Consider the following 27,954-nt stretch of genomic DNA (forward strand, 5'->3'; position numbering starts at 1 on the left):
TGGGAGAGTGGAGGTTCTTCATGAGGGACAGTGGGGCACGGTTTGTTCTTATTACTGGGATATGACTGATGCTGCAGTGGTGTGTAGAGAGCTGGACTGTGGGGAGGCTGTAGCAGTATTGCATAATGCTCATTTTGGAGAGGGATCAGGACCAATCTGGATGGAAAATGTGGCCTGCACTGGGTCAGAGTCTACACTGAAGAACTGTACATCAGCAGGATGGGGCAAACATAACTGTCTCCATTCTGAAGATGCTGGAGTCATCTGCTCTGGTAGACTGTACAAAACTTTACTATATAATTACATGGATACACTGACATGCCAACTCATTAGACAAGCACATTTATTTTGTATCTTAATTTTAACTGTGTTGCTCACGCTGTCCGTCTGTAGCTAATAGTTTTCTAAAATCGCTGCGCCCTCAGCATTTTCACCAGGTGAAACACTGACCCCTGCAAAACAAACACAAAAGTAAAAAAACTTAAAGCGATGACAGGAAGCATAAGTAAATGCATGCATTTTTAAAAAAATGTCTTTAATTCAAAATAAAAACAAAACAATAAAGTAAAACAAAATAAAATAAAATAAAAAAGCAGAGAAAACAACCAGTTAAAACAAAGAACACGGCACAATCATTCATTCAAAAATGTCATTATTTTTGTGCTGTTATTATACAATTTACAATTTAGCATTTTGCAGACACTTCTAGCCAAAGCGACGTACAATCAGTGCATCAATCAGATTCCCAAAACCTCATAAAGCAGACATCACAATAAGACTGAACGTCAATATACCCCTTCGTAATGCGTCCCTGGAATACTTTGACAAACATAGATACAAGAATAGGTTGTTTTGGTTTTTTTTTGTAAGGAAGGGAGGTTAGGCATTATAATTTATATAATTATTATAATTTTCTGACGGCTGAAGAACGGCACTGCTGAGAGAGAGTGAGACAATGGGTGCTTGATATTACAGAACAATGTCATTATTTTTGTGCTGTTATTATAATTTTCTGATGGCTGAAGAACAGCACTGCTGAAAGAACGTGAGAATGGGTGCTTGATATTACAGAGTAATGAAGATTAATGATAAAATAATTAGGAAATGGCTCCATTCATGTATCACACACCACTTGCAGACGTGTTGAAACACTGATGCGTTTGTTGTTGGCGTGAGAGCAGAAGAAGTCCACTTGCAAGGACGCCAATTTTAAATTATAAATTGATTCTAATTTAAAGTTTTTCGAAGAGGCTCCCGCCACTGTCTACTACAGTTCACACTCTCCACACCTCAGTGTATGTTTCAGCCTTAGTCTACTGTTGGGAATTTTATTTCCCGATAACAGAGGACGTCACTCCGTTTTCCTGGGGAAATGGGAAAATGGAGGACAGACTGCAGTGACTTCTTGTTTTTATGAAGTGGATGGTCCATGAGGGTACAATAAGTGAAATTATATATACACATGTAACAGTATGGAGTTGTTCACGTTTTATTAGCTTCATATCTCAAGATTTATTAGCTTTTTTAGCTAAAGATTTGTTACTCTCGTTATCAGCTCTTAATTGCGGAAAAGACTTAATTGCGGAAAGGGTTAAAGTTTATTCAGTTTGCTGAGCAGATGTGTCAGGGCCTCATACTTTTAATATAAATGGGACAGGAAGCAGACACAGTGTCAGTAATATGATAAAAACTAGATGATGTCCCAATAGCTTAGTTAAAAGGTTCAGTAACATGGCCGCAGCAGAGCTGCCTCAGTGTGGAGTGTCAGTCAGGTTTGTGCACCTGTTCTGTGGTTAAACCACAGGCATTGGAAGAAACTGGTTTCTGTCTCTCTCTCTCTCTCTCTCTCTCTCTCTCTCTCTCTCTCTCTCTCTCTCTCTCTCTCTCGCTCTCTCTCTATCGCTCCCTCTCTCTCTCATTTATGGGTTTCAACTTGAGATCCTGATATATACTGAAATAAGTGATGTGGTTCTTTGGGGTTTTTTTCCAAGTTCCAAGTTGAAATTGAGGGCTGTGCCATATAGAGCCATAAAAGGGGGTTGATTTTTGTTAAAGCGAGCATAATTACCATACATGCCACTAATGGAGAGAGGAAAATGAATCCAGTGCTTAAGGTCGGTACCAGTTGTTTTTATAAATAGACTGATCACTGTAAATTTCAATAAGTTAGCTTAATTTAAGAAAAAAAAAGCAAACTCATTACCTTAAATTAATCATAAAATCAATCTTGTTTTAAGTTTGAGTGACTTCATATTTTTCAATAACCGACACTTTCATAGTGAACAATATTTGACACGGAAAATCATTTTCAACTAATTTTAACAAACTTAGCAATACTCATTATTTATTAGTTTACAAAGCTTACACAGCAAGTATTCTTAACACCATGGATGTAGTAACTAGTTTCAGATGAGCTGACAGTACTTAATGCTCTGCAGTAGAACATACTGTAACAGAAGTCAGGACCACAGGTTAAGCAATAATCCATTTGAACAAATTCAGTTTATCAAGTTTCTCAAACACCACTGCCTTAGTCACACAGCGATTGATACGACAGATTGAACTTAAAGTAACCACACCACTGCTAGATAGCCATGTGCACGAGTCAGCTTCCAAATGGTGACACATGTTTAAGTCATTGCCTGATTAGATAAACTGCAGATAGCAAGCACACACACATACCACATCACAGAAAAATAATTTTTTAAGCAAGAAAAACTCATTACCAACACAAATGCTCTACAGAATTCCACTCCCCGTATGCCCTGTACAAACTAGGAAAGAAACAGCAACAGAACTCTGTTTCAGTCCTGTCAAATATGTTAAAGAAACTTAAATGACAAAGTCAGTCTAGACCGAGCTGTAATTCATTTAAAGCTAATCTGTTTCATATGCCTTCTACTGTTGTGTGCAGTTTGAATTTCTGAACACGTGAAGGGATGATCCATTGTGTGCATGTCAAAACAGTAATAGCTCCCTGACCACCAATATTTCAAGTAATGCAAACTTGAAAAAATGAAGTGAGTCAGTATTCTTACCTCAAAAATAAATAAAAACTTCATGTAAATTAGTAAAATGAATGACTGGTGAAAAAAATGAGTAAGGTTTGCTTGTTTCTTTCAGCAAGGACATTTATTAGCTTTTGCGGTGATGGGGGTAGAATAACTCTGACGGTTTAGTAGTGATGTTTAATATTTCATGTCCTCAATAGTGAAATGGAGCATGGTTTTTGAACTCCACCATCCAAATTACAATTTACAATTTAATTATTTGGCAGACTTTTTTTTACCAAAGCGACTTACAATTAGTGCATCACTCAGAGTCAGATTTCTAATACCTTGTGAGCAGAGATCATAATAAGACCGAGCGTAAAATTGCCCCTTCGTGATGCGCCCCTGGAATACTTTGACATACCTTGACAAACGCAGATACAAGACAAAGGTTTTTCTTTTTTTTTTCTTTTTTTTTTTGGGAAAGGGAGGTTAGGCATTGGGGGACAGGTGGGTTCTAAAGAGGTGGGTTTTCAGTTTCCTGCGGAAGACGTTAAGAGATTCCGCAGTCTTGACTGCATGGGGGAGGTCATTCCACCACCTCGGGGTAATGGCGGAGAAGAGGCGTGGTCGGGAGGAGCGGTTGCCGGGTTCCCGAAGTGAGGGGACCGTCAGTTGTCCAGACGTCATGGAGCGGAGGGTCCTAGTTGGGGTGTATGGAGTTATAAGAGCCTGAAGGTATGATGGGGCAGAGCCTCTAGTGGCCTGGTAGGCCAGCACCAGTGTCTTGAACTGGATTCTCCTGATGTTGTATAGGGAGAATCTGCAGGATGGAGTGACTGCCGCGATGTGATCGGAGTAGGTCAAATAGTGGATATTGTTAAAGAATAGTTAACAAATAGTTAAGTTAGAGCAGAATAGTCACTCATTCACAATTTTGTTTTGTTTTGTTTTGGATCTATAATGGTTGAAAAGCAAAATGCACTTTCCCAACAACAGAAGTTCCAAAAAATATTTGGAGGACAGTTCTACATAGAATTGCTTTAATGTTTTACATGTGTTTGCAGAGGATTCAAGGCAGTCATAACTGGGCAAACTGATGGTTTGTAGTATATGTTCCAGTTTTTGTCAAATGGTTGTGCTAAGTGATATCATATAGTCAGAGAAAACCATAGAAAAACATTTCAAAACTCTTCCAGAACAGGTTTGATGGGACATGCAATAAATATCTAAAAAAAAATAACTACACAGAAAAAACACGTCAAGCTAACATAACATTGTCACAAGTGTTCCACCATCAAGTCAATACATTTTATCAATGTAAATTGGCACACATTTGAATTCTTATGAATTTGATTCCTATCATCCTGTGAGTTTTTGATGCTCAAGTTTAGCTGACTATATTTGGGCTGTAATAAGGCATATGTCAGTCTCTGGCTTCCAAAAATGATCAAAAAGCCTATGTTTTTATTCTTTCTTTCTTTTTCTTTCCTTTGCCTGTGTATTACTGCCACTGAAGAGAATGTGAGGAATCCAGATCGCCACAAGATACTGTCCTATGAGACGATCGGCCTTGTAATTTAATCCTATCAGATTATGGCCAAATGGTGCAGATGGTGCTATGATCGCCATGCATGTAGCATGGCCTTTGTTGTGCAAAAGGATCCAGGATTTTCAATTTTGTCTTTAGAGAGAGGGGAGAAGGCAGATATGTGGATACTGTGTGAGGTTTTTTTTTGCAACCTCAGAATTAGTGAAACATTTAATAACCCGCGTATTGCAAAATATGAAGTCTCACCTCCAGTTGCTGCCCAGCAACACGAAAATTTTTAAGACCCACTTTGAGATTGCAGTTTTCATGTCATTTTAACAAACTGTATTTAAGTATTCAAACTAAAATACGACAATTATCTCCATTAAATGTGAAAGCAATTTTTTCTAATTACATTTGTAAAATGAGGTTGTTGTGTCTTTTGAATTGACAGGTCATGTGACCAGACTAGTTGACGGATTTAACTTGTGTTCTGGGAGACTAGAGCTTCTACGTGGAAACAAATGGGGCACAGTGTGTGATGCTGCCTTTGACCAGCAGGATGCAGAGGTTGTGTGTCGAGAGTTGGGCTGTGGGGCTCCTGGAGAAATTCTGGGAGGAGCAGCTTTTGGCAGAGGGGAGGGCCATGTGTTGTCAGATGAGTTTGAGTGTGGAGGAAATGAATCTGAGATTTTCCTTTGTCCAAAATCACCTTCACAAAAGGAAAACTGCTCTCGCGATAATGATGTGGGTCTTACATGCACAGGTAAAGTTTCTAATTTTCCCCTCGCCTTTAAGAAAATCATCATAAATGTTTGAAAATGTAACATTTTACTGTAGAGACCTTTGTAAACTTTATACTTTAAACTTACAAGAATATTTGCCATGTCTACTGCATATGTATTTACTAGAAAAGAACTGTCCAACTTGTACTGCTACATTCTCCTACATGTGCAGTAAATATGACTATGACCGTAATGGATGACTTTTCATACACAGCTTACACAGAGTTCAAACTAGTTGGAGGCCTTGACTCCTGTGCTGGTCGAGTTGAGCTACAGTACCTGGATGAGTGGGGCACAGTGTGTGATGTATCATGGGACATGAGAGCTGCCAGTGTCCTCTGTAGACAGCTGAATTGTGGGAGTGCTCTGGGCATCGTGGGATCGGACCATTTTGGAGAGGGGAGTGGCCACATTTGGTCTGATGTGTTTGATTGCCAGGGGAATGAGACCCACCTGTCAGAATGTGTCATCTCTTCATGGAGTCGAGCTTCATGTACTCATGAACAGGATGTTGGAGTCATCTGCTCTGGTGAGCTTACATCGTTTTTAGAGTGTTGATCTGTTTACTACTATGTTTAATAGATGCGTGATTTTTAAACACTGATTAAAATTAATGTATTATGACAATAAAACACTGAATTGGTGGATGTTTTTGATAAATATAAGTTCTTCTCTTTAGATTCCTCAAAGTCTCTTCAGGATGGCATGCTGCGGACCATTGGAGAGAGAGAATGTGAGGGAGAAGTTGAGGTTTATTACCATCAGGCCTGGAGGAGAGTTCTGTTCATCTCTTTTGGTTTCCCTGAAGCCTCTGTGGACTGCAGACAGTTGGGTTGTGGCTCTGTGGTAAAGTTCTGGACCTCCTCTCCATCCAGCATCAAAGGCACTGAACTGTGTATAACAGATTTTTCATGCTCTGGGAATGAAGCTCATATATATCAGTGCAGAATCATTGCTGGCAAAGTCTGCAGTCACAGTCAATATGCGTCAGTCATCTGCTCTGGTGAGACACTCATGTGATCTAAAATGATAGATCTAATGTGGCCTTTTTGAAGTCTGTCATAATATGCATCAAAATGCTATAAAATAATTACAGTGTTGAAGTTTGCCTTTTTTTTTTTATGTATGTCTCTGCCTGTTTGTAGATTCAGGTCCCAGGTCCCTCAGGCTGGTGGGTTCTGGGAGTGACTGTGCAGGGAGACTGGAGATTTTCCACAAAGACTCATGGGGAACAGTGTGTGATGATTCCTGGGATATTGAGGATGCCCAGGTTGTGTGCAGACAGCTCCAGTGTGGAGAGCCCCTGAGTGCCCCAGTTCCAGCCTGGTTTGGTCCTGGAACTGGACCCATATGGCTGGATGAGGTGGAGTGCCTGGGGAACGAGACGTCCCTGTTGAGTTGTTCTTCAAAGAGATGGGGACAACATGACTGTGGACACAATGAGGATGTGGGAGTGGTGTGTTCAGGTATTCAGTCATAGAAAGTCCTTTGTATGAATCATTTGTATTCAACCATAACTTTATTACTCTGAAGACAAATGTGCTGGTAAAGAGTGAACTGGTGCATACACATTAATTTATGAAAAATGTGTTTGTGTTTGTTTTCAAGGATGCATAAACAAAAATGATACATATTTCAAAGATGTATGTACTCTTTTCTTCACATGATGATAGGTTGAGCTGATCATAGATTAGATCCAAAGAACTGTTATTATTAATGTACTGGATTATTGATAGCATGGACGAAACTGAAAAATGTGCCTCAGAACCTATGCTGATTTTCATGATTGGGATTACCACTTCTCTGCAAAAGTTACCTTTTTGTATTTTAGAGATAATTTTCAATCCTCTGCTTGGACGCAACACTATAAGTCAATCTTAAAGATGACGCTTTTGTTCTCAGAGTTCAAAGAGGTCAGACTTACTGAAGGCTGCTCAGGGAACCTGGAGGTATTTTATAATGGGACCTGGGGTAATGTCTGCATGAACCAGATGGACTCAGACACAGCCTCTTTAATCTGCCAAGAGCTGAACTGTGGAAAGAGTGGCAGTGTTGACTGGGCCAGACCAAGAGTGGCTTCAGCTCCAAACTGGCTTGATTCAATGAAATGCAGACCACATGACGTCACTCTGTGGCAGTGTCCATCTTCACCCTGGGGTCAGAATGAATGCACTGATGTTGAAGTGGCTCAAATTACCTGTTCAGGTAAGACAGCATTGTAATCTAACCTTATATATGGTTACATTCTGTATTATTTCACTTGTAAAATATGCTGTTTGTATATGTCTAATGAATAACAGGAGCATTTTTGAGGATGTATGTGAGTGAACAGAAAGATCCCTTCATTTGAAAAAAAAAAAAAAAAAAACTATGAATGTTTTTATTACTTAACAAACTGAAGCTGATGTTATGATTCTCCTATTTTTTATACAGAAGAAAAAAGTTTGAACCCACGAAGTCATTTGATCTGCTCTACATCTCCAACCCAGACACCATGTTCAGGTGAGACAAACTGAATACTATTCAAGTTATATTTCTGCCCCAAATGCCTTCAGGAAAATGTTTTATTTACATTAATAAATGAGATAATCCTATCCTAAGTAAATTCCTATAGAAATGCATAGGGTAAATGGTAACATTAATGTAAGTTAAAAAAAAAAATCTCACTGAAATGAGACAAGAAATTGCTCCAGTATTGTAGAACAAAAGAAAATGAATTTGCTATCAAGCAGTTGATGGGTGACAGTCTCAGTTTAGCAGAGGAATTCCTGATAAATTCACTGTGAGAGATCCAGCCAGTGTGAATACAAGTTCAGTATAAAATCACCGTGATCACTCAGAAGTTCCCTGCCTTGTCCAGTGTAAAACATGGGTATAATTTCTGTGACAGCAAAATAAACAATGGCTTTTGAATATTCTAATAATTTGTGGTAATAATATCATTTGCGTTTTAAAATGCCCGTTTGTTCTGTAGACCGTCTACCCCTCAGACTGATGGGAGGAGAGGGCCAGTGTTCTGGGAGGCTGGAGGTTTATCATAACGGTACCTGGGGCTCAGTCTGTGATGATCTGTGGGACATGAGGGATGCTCAGGTGGTGTGCAGGCAGCTGGGCTGTGGTCAGGCACTGAGGGCTGATGGGAGTGTTGTCTCTGGTCATGGAGAGGACACTGTGTGGCTGAGTAGAGTGGAGTGCAGAGGCAGTGAGATCCAGCTGTGGGACTGCTCTCTCTCCCTGAAGAACCACACTGACTGTTCCAAAGAGAGACACGCCAAGGTCACCTGTACAGGTTTGAAAGAGGGCTTCTGATATACTCATACACAGTCAAATATATCATTTTTATTAATTTAGAGATACTACTTACTAATACTATACTATCTTTTAAACTTTTGTGCTTGTGTCAGTTGTTTTCAAACTGATTCATTTCATATTTGGTTATTATAAATAATGCTATTCATTTCAACTATAACCACAGTAAACCATGCGTCAATAAAGCATGTATTTTGTATTTAAGTTAAAGAAGCTCAGTTGAGTTCAATACTGATGATCTACTGCAATCTTTCATGTTTACAGATCCATCCCCTCAACTTCAAACCACAACAGGTGAATTTTACTTTTATCTTATAATGTCATTATTATGGCCTGTAAATTTAAGATGCATATTACCATCACTAAAATGTGGTACCAAAACGATCTTTTCCTATTACAATAAAATTCATACACATGTTTCATGTGTGTTTGTGTTTCCAGAAAAAATAATGACATGTACTGGTTCCTTACCAACATCAGGTAATGTGATCACCTGTATGTACTCCTGTCTCCACTCTTGTTTTTTTTTTTTGTTTGTTTGTTTGTTTTAATAGCAACGTCTGGTAGACAAAAAAAAAAATTCCTCAAACCTTATTTGCTTAAAACTATGCCCATGCATCCATAGTACTGAATATAACTATGTGAACGATTACACTGTGTTGTCCAACACCTCATTTAGACGAAGGGTGGGGTTTCGTGTTAAAATGCCAAATAAATCTTTAGAGTTCAGTATGCTGTGGTGTGATGTTTTTTTTCTCTTGTGCCTCCAGCAGTTGTTACCAGATGGACCACGACCTCAAAGACTCCAGCTCCACGTCATTCTGTTCCCTCAGCTGTGTTCCTGGTTCTAGGAACACTGTTCCTACTGCTGATGGTGCTTCTGGTTGTGATGTTTTACCAGAATAGAGTGATGAGGAGAGGTAGGAGAAACTTTGAGGTCAGATTGCAGAAATCAAGTTTTTTTTGTGAAATTTCCTTTACAGAGGGCAGAGAGCAGGAGCAAAAAGCTGCTGCCTCATCTCTGCTGCTGTCTTCACATATGAAATATGATCCATTGTTTTATTGTCTTCTCTCACTCAGCCCTTACCAAGAGGAGACGCATGACTGTGTCTGAAGTGGTCTATGAGGAGATTAATGACAGATTCATCACTAAAAGAAGCAGTAACACTGTTCAGAGGGGTGAGTCAAACAGGATTGTGGACCCTCTGTCTTATTTTCCAAATACAAATTTAAACCACAGTTCGCACTGGTAAAATACAATTTTCTTTGTAACATGAACACCATTCACGAGTAACCATGTTATGTCCTAACTAGGTCTTTGTATTGTCATGGATCTTGTGAGACAGGATTTTTCATAGGTTACACTGATCACAACACAATATTATCACAATATATCTTGATAAACCACAATGCACCCTGTTAAAGTACAGTTTTCTTTGCAACATGAACACCATTAATGAGTCACCATGCTATGTACTAACTCTCTATTTATTGACAAAAAGGTTAAGCATCATATGATGATGAGAAAACTACTGGTGACCTGAGTGTATGTTCTGAATGGAGTGAAAATTTCTGTGTTTTCACATAGGGGGAAATGAGGATGAGGTTACACCAGAGGATTATGATGATGTCAAGTCTGTTGGAGATGTTCAGCAAAATGTTCAGAGTGAGTACTCTATGATCAGTCCATAAGTGTGTTCACACATATGTTTGTCTTTTACATTGCTTAGTGTTTTTATAGCAAATGAGATGATATCATGATCTTGAGGGAAAGCTCCAAGTTATCTGACTGGTTAACGGGGGCTTTTTATATTTTGTCCTTTTGCTGAATGAGGTTTTGTGACCACACTTTCCAGATTTTTTCCTCTCTAGTTTTCTTTATTTGAGACACGTGGTAATGCCTGTAGATTCATTTACTTTAAGGCATTAACTCTGAATTAAGATTTTGTACCAGAAACCAAAGATCTTGATTTAAATCCCTGGCAAGGCCTCGTAACGGATAAAAACTTCATCACTGCTGATTTCAGTATATAAATAATCCATCTATGAAAATTGTCCAGCATTAATTTAAAACTGGTCAATTTGCTGTGTAAAAGCTGTACAGATTGGGGATGATACGATTCACCGATCTGCATCGGTGCACTGGCATAAAAGCTCACGATGTGATTGACCCGATTAAAAAAGTGTGCACTGGATACAATTCGGGATGAACTCGGGATGCATTGTTTCTAAAATCTTTGCATCGTAAAATCCAATTTATTTATATATAGTTATTAGTAGAGGCCCTTTGCCTTTATTATTTAGAAGTGTGATCAATAATTTGTAACCGATAATTTTATGTTTAGATTGATTCCCACTCTGTGACCTATTTCTCATGTGCGCTCTGCTGTCAGTGGCCAATTTTTGTCAAGTCTCTCGGCCAAGACCCACACAAGTTGAAGGCACATCCGGGCGAGTCACATATTATGATGGATTATTATTTTTTTCTTTGCACTACAGAGGATTTGAGAAAAGGTCCCCAAATGTAAGAAAGGGCCAAGTGTTTTTTAGTGTTCAAAAAGAAACAGCATAAATGAGATGCTTACTGACTTGCGGTACAAGAGAAACAAATATGCGAAGTAAAAATAGCACTTTTTTAGTTAATATATGATTTGCTGTCTGCGTAAGAAGAACCCAAGAAATAAAATCAAACTATCTGTACCACGCTGAGCATCACATTCTTTTGCATCTCATTGTATCATGTTGAATCGCAGTGTTTCCAAAAAACATAATACCACGTTATACGATATAATTTCTTTATTATACTCTCTCAGACTGGTTTATTAACAGGGAGGATCAGGGCCCCAAATAAAATTCTGTATTTACAGTAAAACTGTGTAAGCAGCATTATTTTCATAAACAAATTTAAAATGTTGTCTCTCGCTACTCCACTAGAGTTGGAATATGAAAATGTGGTGGAAGAAACTCTCAAAGGAGAGAGAAAACTCTCTGAAGATTACGTCAACACGACCGAAGTGACCAAATAAGAGAAAGGAAGTTGGATGACAACAGAATCTGCATAAAAAAATCATAATTTGTAGGAAGACAAGAACTGAGCTATGTAGGAAATATAAAGTTGTACTGTTAATACACTGTAATACTGCAGTCTTTTTCTCTCTCTTCTTTTTCTTCTCAGGGAATAAACAGCTTGGTTAGAGAAAAATAAAATCATGCTCCTTTCATCTTCATTTCACTATTTTTTTTCTGGACTTGCTTATGGCTGTTATTGTAGATTTAATGTATATTTTAATTCAACTTTTTTTGTAATATCAACTGCTGTAGTGCCTGTTCAGTCATTAATTTTGCTCTAGTCAGTATAAATTTGCCACATCTTGACAGCTACATTACTTACTATATCATTTACAAGTACTCTTATTATTTAGTTCATGCTTTGAAAATGATCACTTAAGGACTGTGTGACTTTGCTTTACATCATAACCTTCAGCATAAATACCTGTTTGTCGGTGCATACAATTCAATAAAGAGTTTTCATGTGGATGCCCTTATGAATCATGTGTTTGAGTTGATGTGAAATCTATATCTCCCTAGAAAATTGCTAATATATGCTTAACTTATTGCTTGCTAATCTAAACATTGAATATTTAGGGTTCAGATGTAAACACAGTCATTTTACATGTGATGGATTTTTGAAAGGAAGTTAAAGAGGGTAATGTTGCTCACCCAAAACAACATGTTAGGGAACATATAAGCAAGGTGTACCAGAACTTTTGTATAGCTTGTAATGGAACCACAGTGGAGAGTGTGAAAGTTTATTTGTGCATTGCTGTGTTTTTCTTTTTCTTTCTTTCTTTTTTTAGATCCTGTCATTTCCTCCTCAAAAAGAATATCATAGGATGATATTTCATAGATTCCCCGACTTCTATTCATCTCAGTAAAGGTGCAATGTCTGATCAATTTTATTCATTGAAATTAGTTTTCAGTGAACTGAGTGTGGACAAGATGAGACAACTATCCTGAAGAATTAATTTTTTGATTTAAATAATTAAATGAAAAGTATGTGTAACTGCGTGTGAGAGACTGAAACACCGCTCTTCTCTCAAAGCCCCCACACTGAACCATAAACTTCTCAATGCTTTATTTATTTTCTTCACACAAACTGCACATCGTGTGAATTCTTAAATTAGGAGTGCATTGGTACAGTCAAAGTCATAAATCCATGAATTATGGTACCTTGCCTTTCAAGAATACAGCAAAGCATTAATCCACAACCAGTAAATAAGGCAAAAACTGGAATCAAGAATGGCGCAAAGTATTACTCTACTGTGGTATGTGTTACTGTCTTGTACTGTGATATGATGTCTAGAAGAGAAACTGCCCAGTTATCCAGTCACACAACTTCAGGTTCAGGCCTCCAGCCTTTTAGTGTCACACAGTAGACTAAGTCCCCCACCTTTACTGTGGATCTTCACCAGCTCCAACAACAAGAGGACCATCTGGACCAACAACATGAATCAGCTCTGGAATCATAAGCAGAGTGTTCATAAATACATCTGTCATATAAAATCATAAGTCAGGGAAACAGTTTTCCTCAACACTACTGACCTTAATAAAGAACAGTATGACATATTAACACTCAAATATATACTCTCTCTCTCTCTCATGCACACCAACACCCACAAACACACACACATAGAGGCTTAAAAAGGGAGCTTATACCTGTTATACACATTATTGCACAGTGAAAAAACAGGGGAGGATCCGATAAACAGGCTTCATCTCCCATAGATACGAGTCCACATGATATCACCTCTACGTTACTGAACAAAAACCCTTTCCAGCCATGTCAAATAAAGCACATGACTTGCCTGTGGCATGAAACTAGTAGAACATGCTTGTCTATAAAACCAACTTCATGAGCAGGCCAGTGCTGATAACCTGTCCTACCAGGATAGATGGTCTCCTGAAAAACTGAAAATAATTTCTGTCAAGTAAACTGTAGCACACATGAGTACAAATGATAATGTTATTAATCACAGAACCTAACACACATTAAATTGATGACAGGTAAATGAATCTACATGCACGACCATGTGTCTCAAATAAAGAAAACTAGAGAGGGAAAAATCTGGAAAAACTTAGATCCAATCAGATGAAGCAAAGTCAGCCTCATCCTAAAGAGGCAAAAAGACATAACATATTCAAAACCATCAACTATTTTTCATATATTTGATCTAGAATTGATTTTGGCTTTGCATTTAGATTAGTTTACAAACACATTAATTCAATGGATGTGAGAGGATGACAAATACATAATATTGACATATCATAACCGGCTAGCCTACCATGCCAACCATACAACACAGAGTACACAGACATTAAGGCCTGCATTAAGGTAGATGACAGATTGACATATTCTTGCTGAGTTCTCTCACCCAGAGTTTTGAGTAGTGACAGTAGAGTGTAATTGAACTTCTTGTGAGGTTTTGGTATTGTTTTGGGTATTGTCCTGACCTTCATCCTGCCAAAGTTGTGACACAGCAGTGTACCCAGTTCTAACTCCAAGGCTCACCACTGATCAGTCAAGATGCACCCAAAGAATTGAATAATGTTCATTATCTAGAAATATATTCAGCTATTATTAAAACATAAGGTTAAGAATCATTTGTTCATGCTGAGAGAGAATGATAAACATGGGGTTATGACAGTGGCTCCTTTTTACCCACTCAGCATTAAGGATCATTATAACCCTACAATGATCTTTTCAAAGCCTGGAATGAATAAGTTGGTAGTGAGACATTCTGTTACTGCATATACAGTGAAAACACAGTTCTTTTGGATGGCATCACATTTTTTGTTGCATTTTTTTCTTGTCACTGATGAATCAAACGGTTGATTTTGGTGTAGTAGGGGTTCTTCCATGTCACCGGTTTATTCCGATTTCTACATCTCATGTTGGCCAGTTTCACTCACACTGACATGTGGAATCAATCCTTTTATTGCCCAAAACCACCAGTAGCCTCCCATTGCAAACACTTGAGACCTACACTCTGGAGTCTTTGGCCCTCATGCATACACCCTAATGATAAACATGGGGTTATTGCAGGGGTGGTTTCCTAAATTTATGTCTGAATACATTCCACAACACAGATTAGGGAATATAAAAATTTGTGATGATACAACATACCAACACACACAACTGTGGGGCCTTCTGACTTCTGTCTGTAGAGTAACACTGCACAGCCAGTCTGTATTCACTCTCTCACCCTGCTTCATGTTACACTGCAGTGAAATGTTTTGCAATTTTAGCTTCCTTTGGTATATAAACAAATATGCAGTATATGTATGTAGCTGCAGATGCCAACGAATAAACATTAAGACATTTTTGAACTACCAAATGAATCACTCACTCACTCACTCACTCACTATCTAAGCGGCTTATCCTAATTAGGGTCGTGGGGGGTGCTGGAGCCTCCCAGTGGTCATAGGGCGAAAGGCAGGGAAACAGCCTGGACAGGTCGCCAGTCCATCGCAGGGCCAAATTAATCACATGAATTTAATTGTTAAAAAAAGCAGGAGAGTTTAGTAGTTTAGTAGATTTTGTATAACAATTTCAACGATCACTCGAAACAAACAAACACACAGACACTTTCTCTCTCTCTCTCTCTCTCTCTCTCTCTCTCTCTCTCTCAATAAAACTCCACTTAAAAATCGGCTCATGGACGCATGTCTCCCTTTCCTTTATTTTGCAGTTGCTGTTTCTGGCCACTGGGGGGAAACATATACGGTGAGCAAAGCTTAAACGTCTGTGACCTAACATGACCTCTACAAGGCTAGAAATGATTGCTCCTCAGAGACTCATTTGGCTCAACTAAATACAACAAAATTCACATTTTAACACCTTCAATTATTTGTATGATCTGATCAATTTAAAATTCTTCTAAGATAATATTTTAGGAGAGGACTGGTTGATTTATTGACTTAAGGCTGGTTGATTTATGGACTTCTTACATTTTTTTGAATTAGTGATCATAGTGAACTATTTGCTGAATAAATGTGTTTTAGTAATTCAAGATGACCAAGGACTCAATTGCTGTTTGAGCAAATGTATCAGTAGTCTATTTTTCTAATATTTATGAGAGAGGAAGCAGACACAGTGTCAGTAATGTGTAAAAAACTAGATGGTGTCAGTATGGTTTGGTTAAAAGGTTCAGTAACATGGCAGCAGCAGGGCATCCTCAGCTTGGAGTGTCTGCACCTGTTCTAAGCAGTCAGACCACAGGCCTTGGGAGAAAACTGAACACGAGGGGCTGTGTGTATGTTTGTGTGTGTGTGTGTGTGCGTGTGTGTGTGTGTGTGTGTGTGTGAGAGAGAGAGAGAGAGAGAGAGAGAGAGAGAGAGAGAGAGAGAGAGTATTTTAAGTGCTAACATGCCAAACTGTTATTTATTAAGGTCAGTAGTGTTGAGGACAACTTTATCACTGACTTAATGTGAGTGTGATGGTCAGATATTATTGTATCTATGACCAACTGAAAAAAAACCAACACAGAATAAAACCTCTGTATCTCCTGCACCTGGTATGAGACTGCAGTATGAAGGAGGAGACCTCCAGACCATCTGTACCCTATAGCTCTCCTTACCTTCATCTGCTCTTCACAGCTGAGACTCTCTCTCTCTCTTTCTCTCTCTCTCTCTTTCTCTCTCCCCCCCACTCCCCCCTTCTCTATCTCTGCCAGTCTTTCTCTTAGACTCTATACCATTTATCATATGACAACAAAAATAAGTAGAATATTGGAAAATGTCAATGAATTAATCAGTCTGTGTGTTTATATATGTTGTTATATGAAAATGATACTGTGAATTCCTCTTTTTTGTTCACTTCTGCTCTTTTGGCAACACATTGATATCAGGGAAATCGATGTCATACATGTCACAAAACATGTTTTCAGAGGTGGCAAAAGTAAAAATAGAAGTACTCTTGCTAAAAAAAAAAGTACTCTAAGTGGAGTTAAACTGACAACCCTTTTTGTAAACTGTAAATGAGTGAGTATTGTACAGTATTGTATAGTATGATTCAATATTTATCAGGAGGGAAATTCTTAACTCGGTAATTTTTTAAGTAATTTTATCTTAGTACTTCTACTTTTACTTTTCCTATCTCTGCATGTTTTTAAAATCAAATCACTTAATAGATTATTAAAAACATAATTTACACTTTACAAATGCTTCCATAATTTCTAACACTGGTCAGATCATGGTATTTTAGTCTGAAGAATTAGGAAGTGATGTTAAACTCTCTGACGTTGAGAGTTTATTGGTGGCCGTCTCTTCCCTCACAGTTTGCGTCTATACAGTCGTGTATTTCCTCTCCTCACATGGACGTGTCTTCAGATCTTGAGAGGAGGAGTCCTGTTCAGCAGCACTGATCTTAGAGATTTGATCAATTTGGAGAAAAACTAAACGCCTGTCTCTGATTTGTCCCTGTAGCTGTTTGATGATTTGTGGTCGTTTCTCTAATAAGGTAAGAGTGAGTGTAATTGGTGGTTGTGGTGAAGGTGCTGTCTCTAGGGGGGTTGAAAGTGCACAGATACTTCAGTCACTCTGGGAGATCAGAGGTGAAGGTTCTTCTCTGTGCTGAGCTGTTCAAACAAAGTGTTGTCTGGGGCAGAGAGAGAGAGAGAGATGGAGAGCTGCCTGTGGATCACTTTTCTCTTTTCCATCATTCAGGTCATCACAGCTGGTAAGTGCAGGTTCATGGTCAAAAGGTCAAGTGATCATTATAAAGGAGTCTGTGTAGTGTAGAGACAGAATTAAAGACAATATGTTTAAGATGTAATAAATGATTAAGAGAGAGACTGAATCCTTTCATTGTAATTGTAATGAGTTTTATAGAAATATTTACAGATGTAGCACAGTATTGAGACATTCACAGCAGTAAAATGAAAGATTGTTGGTTGATATTTAGATGTGAAGTATTTATCGAGTCTGAAAATGATCCACGGCTGGAAATCACCTGAATGTTATACTGACACAATTCCTTGCACAAAAATTATATACTGTTAAATGCACTTAATTCAGTTTGAAACAGAATCTTGTAAAATATATGCAAAAGATTTAAAAGAAAAAATCCACAGATCATAAGTTTCTGTCTCTTTGCGCTTTCTCTCTCTCTCTCTCACTCACTCTCTCTCTCTCTCTCTCTCTCTCTCTCTCTCTCTCTCTCTCTCTCTCTCTCTCTCTCTCTCTCTCTCTCTCTCTCTCTCTCAGCTCCAGACAGTGTGAGGCTGGTGAATGGTGGTAAGCGCTGTGCTGGGAGAGTGGAGGTTCTTCATGAGGGACAGTGGGGCACGGTTTGTTCTTTTTCTTGGGGTATGACTGATGCTGCAGTGGTGTGTAGAGAGCTGGACTGTGGGGAGGCTGTAGCAGTATTGCATAATGCTCATTTTGGAGAGGGATCAGGACCAATCTGGATGGATAATGTGGCCTGCAGTGGGTCAGAGTCTACACTGAAGAACTGTACATCAGCAGGATGGGGCAAACATAACTGTCTTCATTCTGAAGATGCTGGAGTCATCTGCTCAGGTAGACTGGACAAAACTTTACTATATAATTACATGAATATAATGACATGCCAACTCCGTAGACAAGCACATTTATTTTGTATCTTAATCTTAACTCTGTTGCTCACGCTGTCGGTCTGTAGCTAATAGTTTTCTAAAATCGCTGATTTTCACCAGGTGAAACACTGACCCCAGCAAAACACACACAAAAGGAAAAAAAATTAAATCGATGATAGGAAGCATAAGTAATTGCATTCATTTTTTTTTAAAAAATGTCTTTAATAAAAACGTAAAAACAAGACGATAAAATAAAATCAAACATAATAAAATAAAATGAAAATAATTCAATTCGTAATAGTGACAGAACGTATTGCATCATTAGATAAATGAGGATTAAATTGAATATTTACAACTTACCCCTTGTTAAAGCAGAGAAAACAACCAGTTAAAACAGAGAATACAGCACAATCAGTCATTCAAAAATCTCATTATTTTTGTGCTGTTCATACTTTTTCTGACAGCTGAAGAACGGCAGTGCTGAGAGAGCGTGAGAATGGATGCTTGATATTACAGAGTAATGAAGATTAATGAGAAAATAATTAGGAAATGGGTCCATTCGTGTATCACGCACAACTTGCAGACGTTTTGAAATACTGATGCATTTGTTGTTGGCGTGAGAGCAGAAGCAGTCCACTTGCAAAGACGCCAATTTTAAATTATAAATTGATGCTAATTTCAAGTTTTTCGAAGATGCTCCCGCCACTGCCTACTACAGTTCACACTCTCCACACCTCAGTGTATGTTTCAGCCTTAGTCTCCCGCTGGGAATTTTATTTCCCGCTATCAGAGGACGTCACTCCGTTTTCCCGGGGAAATGGGAAAATGGAGGACAGACAGCAGTGACTTCTTGTTTTTATGAAGTGGATAGTCCATGAGTGAACAATAAGTGTAATTATATATACACATGTAACAGCATGGAGTTGTTCAAGCTTCTTTAGCTTCATGTCTCAAGATTTATTAGTTTTTTAGCTAGAGATTTATCACTCTCATTATCAGCTCTAGGCTTAATTGCAGAAAGGGTTAAAGTTTATTCTGTTTGCAGAGCAGATGTGTCAGGGCCTCATACTTTTAATATTCATGGGACAGGAAGCAGACACAGTGTCAGTAATATGATAAAAACTAGATGATGTCCCTATAGTTTAGTTAAAAGGTTCAGTAACATGGCAGCAGCAGAGCTGCCTCAGTGTGGAGTGTCAGTCAGGTTTGTGCACCTGTTCTGTGGTTAAACCACAGGCATTGGAAGAAACTGCTTTCTGTCACTCTCTCTATCGCTCTCTCTCTCTCTCTCTCTCTCTCTCTCTCTCTCTCTCTCTCCATTTTCTATCACTCTCTCTCTATTGCTCCCTCTCTGTCTCATTTATGGGTTTCAACTTGAGATACTGAAATAAGTGATGTGGGTTTTTTTTCCAACTTCCAAGTTGAAATTGAGGGCTGTGCCATATAGAGTCATACAAGGGGGTTGATTTTTGGTAAAATGAACATAATTACCATACATGCCACTAATGGGGAGAGGAAAATGAATCCAGTGCTTAAGGTCAGTATGAGTTGTTTTTATAAATAGACTGATCACTGTAAATTTCAATAAGTTAACTTAATTTAAGAAAAAAAATGTAAACTCATTACCTTGAATTAATCATGAAATCAATCTTGTTTTAAGTTTGAGTGACTTCATATTTTTAAATAACCTACACTTTCACAGTGAACAATACATACTTAACATAGAAAATCATTTTCAACTTGTTTTTGCCAACTTAGCAATACTCATTATTTACTAGTTTACAAAGCTTACACAGCAAGTATTCTTAAAAACCATGGATGTAGTAACTAGTTTCAGATGAACTGACAGTACTTCATGCTCTGCAGTAGAACATACTGTAGCAGAAGTCAGGACCACAGGTTAAGCAATAATCCATTTGAACAAATTCAGTTTATTGCAAGTTTCTCAAACACCACTGCTTTAGTCACACAGCAATTGATACGTCAGACTGAACTTAAAATAACCGCACCACTGCTAGATAGCCATGTGCACGAGTCAACTTCCAAATGGTGACACGCATTTATGTCATTGCCTGAGCAGATAAACTGCAGATAACAAGTACACACACATACCATGTCACAGAAGAATAATTTTTTAAGCAAGAAAAACTCATTACCAACACAACTACTCAGCAGAATTCCACTCCCCGCATGCCCTGTACAAACTAGGAAAGAAACAGCAACAGAACTCTGTTCCAGTACTGTCAAATATGTTGAAGAAACTTAAATGGCAAAGTTCTTTGAGCAAGGACATTTTTTAGTTTTTGCAGTGATGGGGGTAGAATAACTCTTAGTAGAGATGTTTAATATTTTAATTTCTCAGTAGTGAAATGGGGGGCGGCACGGTGGCGCAGTGGATAGCGCTGTCGCCTCACAGCAAGAAGGTCTCGGGTTCGATTCCCGGCCGGGCGGCCAGAGTCCTTTCTGTGTGGAGTTTGCATGTTCTCCCCGTGTCTGCGTGGGTTTCCTCCGGGAGCTCCGGTTTCCTCCCACAGTCCAAAGACATGCAGGTTAGGTGAATTGGAGACACTAAATTGTCCCTAGGTATGATTGTGTGTGTGAGTGTGATTGTCTGTGTGTCTGCCCTGCGATGGACTGGCGACCTGTCCAGGGTGTTTCCCCGCCTTTCGCCCTGTGACCGCTGGGATAGGCTCCAGCAACCCCCGCGACCCTAGTTAGGATAAGCGGCTTAGATAGTGAGTGAGTGAGTAGTGAAATGGAGCATGGGTTTTAAACTCCACCATCCTAACTCTCATCACGTAAATTTGACACATGTGGATAAAGTAAAAGTAGAAGTAGTCTTGTGTACTCTTCATTTAAGTTTGATGAATAAATCCAATTATTACTTTTTGAAAGCTGATGTTTGTTGTATTGTGGAGTGTTGGGGACATTTGCTTGTTTAAATTATTTATTGTTACATTGTTACATTGTTACATGTGTCTGTTGAATTGACAGGTCATGTGACCAGACTAGTTGATGGATTTAACTTGTGTTCTGGGAGACTAGAGCTTCTACGTGGAAACAAATGGGGCACAGTGTGTGATGCTGCCTTTGACCAGCAGGATGCAGAGGTTGTGTGTCGAGAGCTGGGCTGTGGGGCTCCTGGAGAAATTCTGGGAGGGGCAGCTTTTGGCAGAGGGGAGGGCCATGTGTTGTCAGATGAGTTTCAGTGTGGAGGAAATGAATCTGAGATTTTCCATTGTCCAAAATCACCTTCACAAAAACAAAATTGCTCTCACCATAATGATGTGGGACTTACTTGCAGGGGTAAATTTCCTAATTTTTCCCTCACCTTTGAGTAAATCATTACAAATGTCTGAAAATGTAACATTTCTCCTTAGAAACTTTAGAAAACTTTATACTTTAAAATTACAAGAATATTTGACATGTCTATTGTTAATGTATTTACTAGAAAAGAACTGTCCAACATGTACTGCTGTCTTCTCCTACATGCGCAGTAAACGTGTCTGTGATCCTAATGGATGACTTTTCATACACAGCTTACACAGAGTTCAAACTAGTTGGAGGCCCTGACTCCTGTGCTGGTCGAGTTGAGCTGCGGTACCTGAGTGAGTGGGGCACAGTGTGTGATGCATCATGGGACATGAGAGCTGCCAGTGTCCTCTGTAGACAGCTGAATTGTGGGAGTGCTCTGGGGGTCGTGGGGTTGGACCGCTCTGGACAGGGGAGTGGCCACATTTGGTCTGATGTTTTTGATTGCCAGGGGAATGAGACCCACCTGTCAGAATGTGTCATCTCTTCATGGAGTCGAGCTTCATGTTCTCATGAACAGGATGTTGGAGTCATCTGTTCTGGTGAGCTTACATAGTTTTGAGAGTTGCGATCTGTTTACTACTATGTTTAATAGATGCATGATTTATAAACAGTGGTCAGAATTAAAGTATTATGACAACAAATCACTGAATTGCAGGATGTTTTTTGATAAATATACACTCTTCTATTTAGATTCCTCAAAGTCTCTTCAGGATGGAATGCTGCGGTTGATTGGAGAGAGAGAATGTGAAGGACAGGTTGAGGTTTATTTCCGTCAGGTTTGGAGGAGAGTTCTGATGGACTCTTTTGGTTTCTCTGAAGCCTCTGTGGTCTGCAGACAGTTGGGTTGTGGCTCTGCTGTAAAGTTCTGGACCTCCTCTCCATCCAGCATCAAAGGCACTGAAGTGTGTATAACAGATGCTGGGTGCACTGGGAATGAAGCTCATGTATTTCAATGTAGAGGCAATCCTGGTGCAGACTGTAGTCATTGTCAATATCTGTCAGTCATCTGCTCTGGTGAGACACTCATGTGATCTAAAATGACCTTTACATGAATACAGCCTTTTTGAAGTCTGTCATAATATGGGTCAAGTTGCTATGAAATAATTACAGTATTGAAGTTTTTCTTTTTTTAATGTATGTCTCCACCTGTTTGTAGACTCAGGTCCCAGGTCCCTCAGGCTGGTGGGTTCTGGGAGTGACTGTGCAGGGAGACTGGAGATTTTACACAAAGACTCATGGGGAACAGTGTGTGATGATTCCTGGGATATTAAGGATGCCCAGGTTGTGTGCAGGCAGCTCCAGTGTGGAGAGGCCCTCAGTGCCCCAGTTCCAGCCTGGTTTGGTCCTGGAACTGGACCCATATGGCTGGATGAGGTGGAGTGCCTGGGGAATGAGACATCCCTGTTGAGTTGTTCTTCAAAGAGATGGGGACAACATGACTGTGGACACAGTGAGGACGTGGGAGTGGTGTGTTCAGGTATTCAGTCATGGAAAGACCTTTGTATGAATTATTTGTATGCAACCATAACTTTATTACTCTGAAGATAAATGTGCTGGTAAAGACTTAACTGGTGCACACCAGTTCTTTTGTGAAAAAATATTTTACCTAGAATGACGTGTTTGTTTTTGTGATGCATAAACAAAAATTATACATATTTCAAATATGTATGTACTCTTTTCTTCACATGGTGATAGTTTCATCTGATCATAGATTAGATCCACAGAACTGTTATGATTAATGTACCGGATTACTGATATCATGGATGAAACTGAAAAACCTGCCTCAGAACCTATGCTGATTTTCATAACTGGCAGTACCACTCTGCTGCAAAAGTAACCTTCTTCTATTTTAGAGATAAGTTTCAGACCACAGCTTGGACACAAAACACTATAAGTCAGTCTTAAAGATGACGTTTTTATTCTCAGAGTTTAAAGAGGTCAGACTTACTGAAGGCTGCTCAGGGAACCTGGAGGTATTTTATAATGGGACCTGGGGTAATGTCTGCATGAACCAGATGGATTCAGACACAGCCTCTTTAATCTGCCAAGAGCTGAACTGTGGAAAGAGTGGCAGTGTTGACTGGGCCAGACCAAGAGTGGCTTCAGCTCCAAACTGGCTTGATTTAGTGAAATGCAGACCACATGACGTCACTCTGTGGCAATGTCCATCTTCACCCTGGGGTCAGAATGAATGCACTGATGTGGAAGTGGCTCAAATTACCTGTTCAGGTAAGGCAGCATTGCATTCTATGGTTTCATTATATTTTTTCTCACCTGTAAAATATGCTGTTTCTGTACCTCTACTGAAGATCAGGCGCATTTTAGAACATGTAGATGAGTGGATTGAATTATTTTTTCATTTTAAAGAAAAAATATGATTTTTTTACATAACAAACTGAGGTTGGTGTCATGTTTCTTTGTTATTCATACAGAAGAAAAAAGTTTGAATGCACGAAGTCATTTGACATGTTCAGCATCTACAGCCCAGAGGCCATGTTCAGGTGGGAGAACTTGAAAATTATTCAAGTTATATTTCTGTCCTCTTTCATGAAAATGTTTATATTGACATTACTTAACAAATGAGATAATCTTGTCCTAACTAATGTTAAATAGGAATGGATAGGGTAACATGAGTGTAGGTTTAAAAAATGAAATCACTGAAATGAAGTAAGAGATTACTTCAGTGTTGTAGAACAAAATAAAATGAATTTGCCATCAAACAGTTGATGAGTGACAGTCTCAGTTTAGCAGAGGGATTTATGACAAATTAACTGTGAGAGATCCAGCCAGTTGGAGTACAAGTGAAAAATCATCATGTTTGTTCTGCAGTTTCATGCTTCGTTCAGTGTAAAACATGGGTATCATTTCTATGAGAGCATAATGAGCAATGGCTTTGAATATTCTAATAATTTATGGGAATACTTAGGAGTATGTGTTTTGAACATTTGGTTTGTAGACCGTCTACCCCTCAGACTGATGGGGGGAGAGGGCCAGTGCTCTGGGAGGCTGGAGGTTTATCATAACGGTACCTGGGGCTCAGTCTGTGATGATCTGTGGGACATGAGGGATGCTCAGGTGGTGTGCAGGCAGCTGGGCTGTGGTCAGGCACTGAGGGCTGATGGGAGTGTTGTCTCTGGTCATGGAGAGGACACTGTGTGGCTGAGTAGAGTGGAGTGCAGAGGCAGTGAGATCCAGCTGTGGGACTGCTCTCTCTCCCTGAAGAACCACACTGACTGTTCCAAAGAGAGACACGCCGAGGTCACCTGTACAGGTATGAGAGAGAGATTCTGATCTACTTATACACAGTCAAATATATCATCGTTATTCATGTAGAGATACCACTTACTACTATTATACTATCTTTTAAACTTTTGTGCCTGTGCCTGTGCCAGTTGTTTTCAAACTTAATTCATATTTCCTTATTATAGATAATGCCATTCATTTCAACTATAATCACATTAAACCATGCATCAATAAAACATACATTTCGTATTAAAACTGAGGAAACTGAATTAAGTTCAACACTGATGATCTACTGCAATCTTTCACTTTTTACAGATCAGTCCTCTCTACCTGAAGCCACCACAGGTGAATGTCATTGTTATGAGCTATAAATTTAAGATGAATGTTGCCATCATTAAAATGGGATAGCAAAATCATTTATTGTCATTACAATTACAGTAATATTTTTATGTTTTCATGGGTGTTTGTGTTTCTAGGGAAAGTAATGACATCTACTGGTTCCCTACCAACATCAGGTAATGTGATCACCTGTATGTCCCCCTGTCTCCACTCTTGTTTTCTTAAAAAGCAACATCTAGTGAACCCAAAAAACTTCCTTAAACTTTGTTGGCTTAAAACTATCTCCTTTCATCCGTAGTACAAAATATAACTATGTGAATGATTACATTTTCTAACCCAATAGTTTTTTAGCCAGGTGTTGGGGTATCACATTAAAATGATAGATAAATCTTTAGGTTCTGTATACTGTGGTGTGATTTTTTTTTAAATTGTTTTTTCTCATGTCTCTAACAGTTCAGTGATGAATAAATATTCAAAATGCTGTGGTATGATATTTTTCTGTATTTTTTTCTCGTGTCTCCAATAGTTGTCACCAGACGGACCACGACCTCAAAGACTCAATCTCCAGCTCCACGTCATTCTGTTCCCTCAGCGATATTCCTGGTTCTAGGAACGCTGCTCCTACTGCTGGTGGTGCTTCTGGTTGTGATGTTTTATCAGAACAGAGCAATGAGGAGAGGTAGGAGAAACTTTGAGGTCTGGAGACTTCGAGTTTTTGCAAAATGTCTTTTAAAGAGGACAGAGAGCAGGAGCAAAAAGCTCTCTGCTTCATCTCTGCTACTGCCTTCACATGCTGCAAATATGAAATATGATCCATTGTTTTTTATTTTCTCTCACTCAGCCCTTTCCAAGAGGAAACACATGACTGTGTCTGAAGTGGTCTATGAGGAGATTAATGACAGATTCATCACTAAAAGAACCAGTAACACTGTTCAGAGGGGTGAGTGAAACGTCTCTGGGGAGTTTCTGTTTTCAATTTCCAAACATAAGATGTCTGACGATGTCTTACAGGAGACAGTCAGAGACTGTCTGATCAGCATGGGGCTATTGGAATGTGGAAAGAAATGCACCCGGCCACAGCTGGGCTAATGCATATACATCCAGTGGTGCCTTGTTATTTGTCAGACAGAATAACAGAGTAATAATTCCTCCTATGTCATTGCTTTCATTAGACTTGGAGAAAAGACTCAAATATGAAGGTTGGCTGTCCTCTTATACAGTAGCCACTCAGTTAAATTTCTCTGTTTTTCACAGATAAAAAAGTTGAGTGTTATGATGATGAGAAAACTATTGGTGACCTGACACATGAGTATATGTTCTGAATGGAGTGAAAATTTCTGTGTTTTCACATAGGGGGAAATGAGGAGGAGGTTACACCAGAGGATTATGATGATGTCAGGTCTGTTGGAGATGTTCAGCAAAATGTTCAGAGTGAGTACTCTATGAGTAGTCCTTAAGTGTGTTCACACATATGTTTGTCTTTTACATTTCTGAGTGTTTTTGTAGCAAATGAGATGTTATCATCTTGGGGAAAAGCTCCAAGTTATCTGACTGGTTAATGGGGACTTTTATATTTATTCCTCTTATTGAATGAGCTTTTGCAACCACACTTTCATTGATCAAAGAGTTAAATGGTCTCATTAGAAAAGTTCACCCTTGTTAATGTAGCAGCTTATTTTACCAATTACCTCACATTTCAGTTCAGCTCTACTTTATTTGCTGTATTTGTTGATTACATTTTGAAATCCACTGAGTAAATTAAATGAGTGGATTGTGTGTCTTAAAGTATTCAACATGGAGGCCATAGAAAAGAGAGAATTTGTATTTTAGGCAGGTTATAGCTTTGCCAAATAATCTGAAGTAACTGACAACTTCTCATCAAATTTTAAAGTAAAAGTGAGGGACTCAACCAGAACGCAAATTCACCGAAACTGAAATTAAGGCATTAATTCTGAATTAAGATTCTGTACCAGAAACTTGAGATCTTGATTAAATCCCTGGCAAGGCCTCGGATAAAAACTAGGTCACTGATGATTTCAATAAATAATCCATCTATAAAAACTATCCAGCATTAACATATTATCATGGACTGTTATTTGTTTATTTATTTATTTATTTTGCACTACAAAGGACTTGTGAAAAGGTCTGTTTGTGAAAGGGCCAAGTGTTTTTTAGTAGTCAAAAAGAAATAGCATAAATGAGATGCTTACTGACTTGCGGTACAAGAGAAACAAATATGTGAAATAAAAATGGCACTTTGTTAGTTATTTTATGATTTGCTGTCTGCTTAAAAAGAACCAAAGAAATAAAATCAAACTATCTCCACCATGCTGAGCATCACATTCTTTTGCATCTCATCATATGGCGTTGTGCTGAATCAAATCATGTCAAATCGCACTGCATCGCAATAGGGGTGGACCATATCGTCATATCGTATCATGTTAGTAGTTGCTTCATATGTATCTTCATCGGTCTCAGTGATGGAGATGCACATCCCCACTACAGATGCAAATGACAAAAAAGCATCATGATCAGTTTTGGATTTGTTATAATGGCTGATGTATTTCCCAAAAAACAAAATACCACATTATAGTACCATATTATACTCTCTCAGACTGATTAATCAACAGGGAGGATCAGGGCCCCTGATAAAACTCTGTTTATAGTAAAACTGAGTAAGCAGCATTATTTTCATAAACAACAAATTTCAAATTTTGTCTCTCCCTACTCCACCAGAGATGGAATATGAAAATGTGGTGGAAGAAACTCTCAAAGGTGAGAGAAAACTCTCTGAAGATTACATCAACACAACCGAAGCGACCAAGTAA

General features: G+C 38.8%; 1 protein-coding gene across 1 annotated transcript; it reads left to right on the forward strand.

The window, feature by feature from the left end:
• The first annotated feature begins 61 nt into the window (after positions 1-61).
• Positions 62-27,954, forward strand: LOC115816337 (scavenger receptor cysteine-rich type 1 protein M130-like). The gene is made up of 24 exons (XM_030779293.1): positions 62-272; positions 4,976-5,287; positions 5,521-5,835; positions 5,986-6,322; positions 6,465-6,772; positions 7,209-7,511; positions 8,281-8,410; positions 8,492-8,595; positions 9,386-9,535; positions 9,696-9,794; positions 10,204-10,281; positions 17,931-18,194; positions 21,224-21,535; positions 21,769-22,083; positions 22,235-22,571; positions 22,714-23,021; positions 23,471-23,773; positions 23,977-24,045; positions 24,501-24,815; positions 25,103-25,132; positions 25,653-25,805; positions 25,968-26,066; positions 26,480-26,557; positions 27,863-27,954. The coding sequence occupies exons 1-24, from the start codon at positions 62-64 to the stop codon at positions 27,952-27,954; spliced, it is 5,022 nt and encodes a 1,673-aa protein (XP_030635153.1).

The sequence above is a fragment of the Chanos chanos genome, chromosome 7 (genome assembly GCF_902362185.1).
Source record: "Chanos chanos chromosome 7, fChaCha1.1, whole genome shotgun sequence".
Lineage (NCBI taxonomy): Eukaryota > Metazoa > Chordata > Actinopteri > Gonorynchiformes > Chanidae > Chanos > Chanos chanos.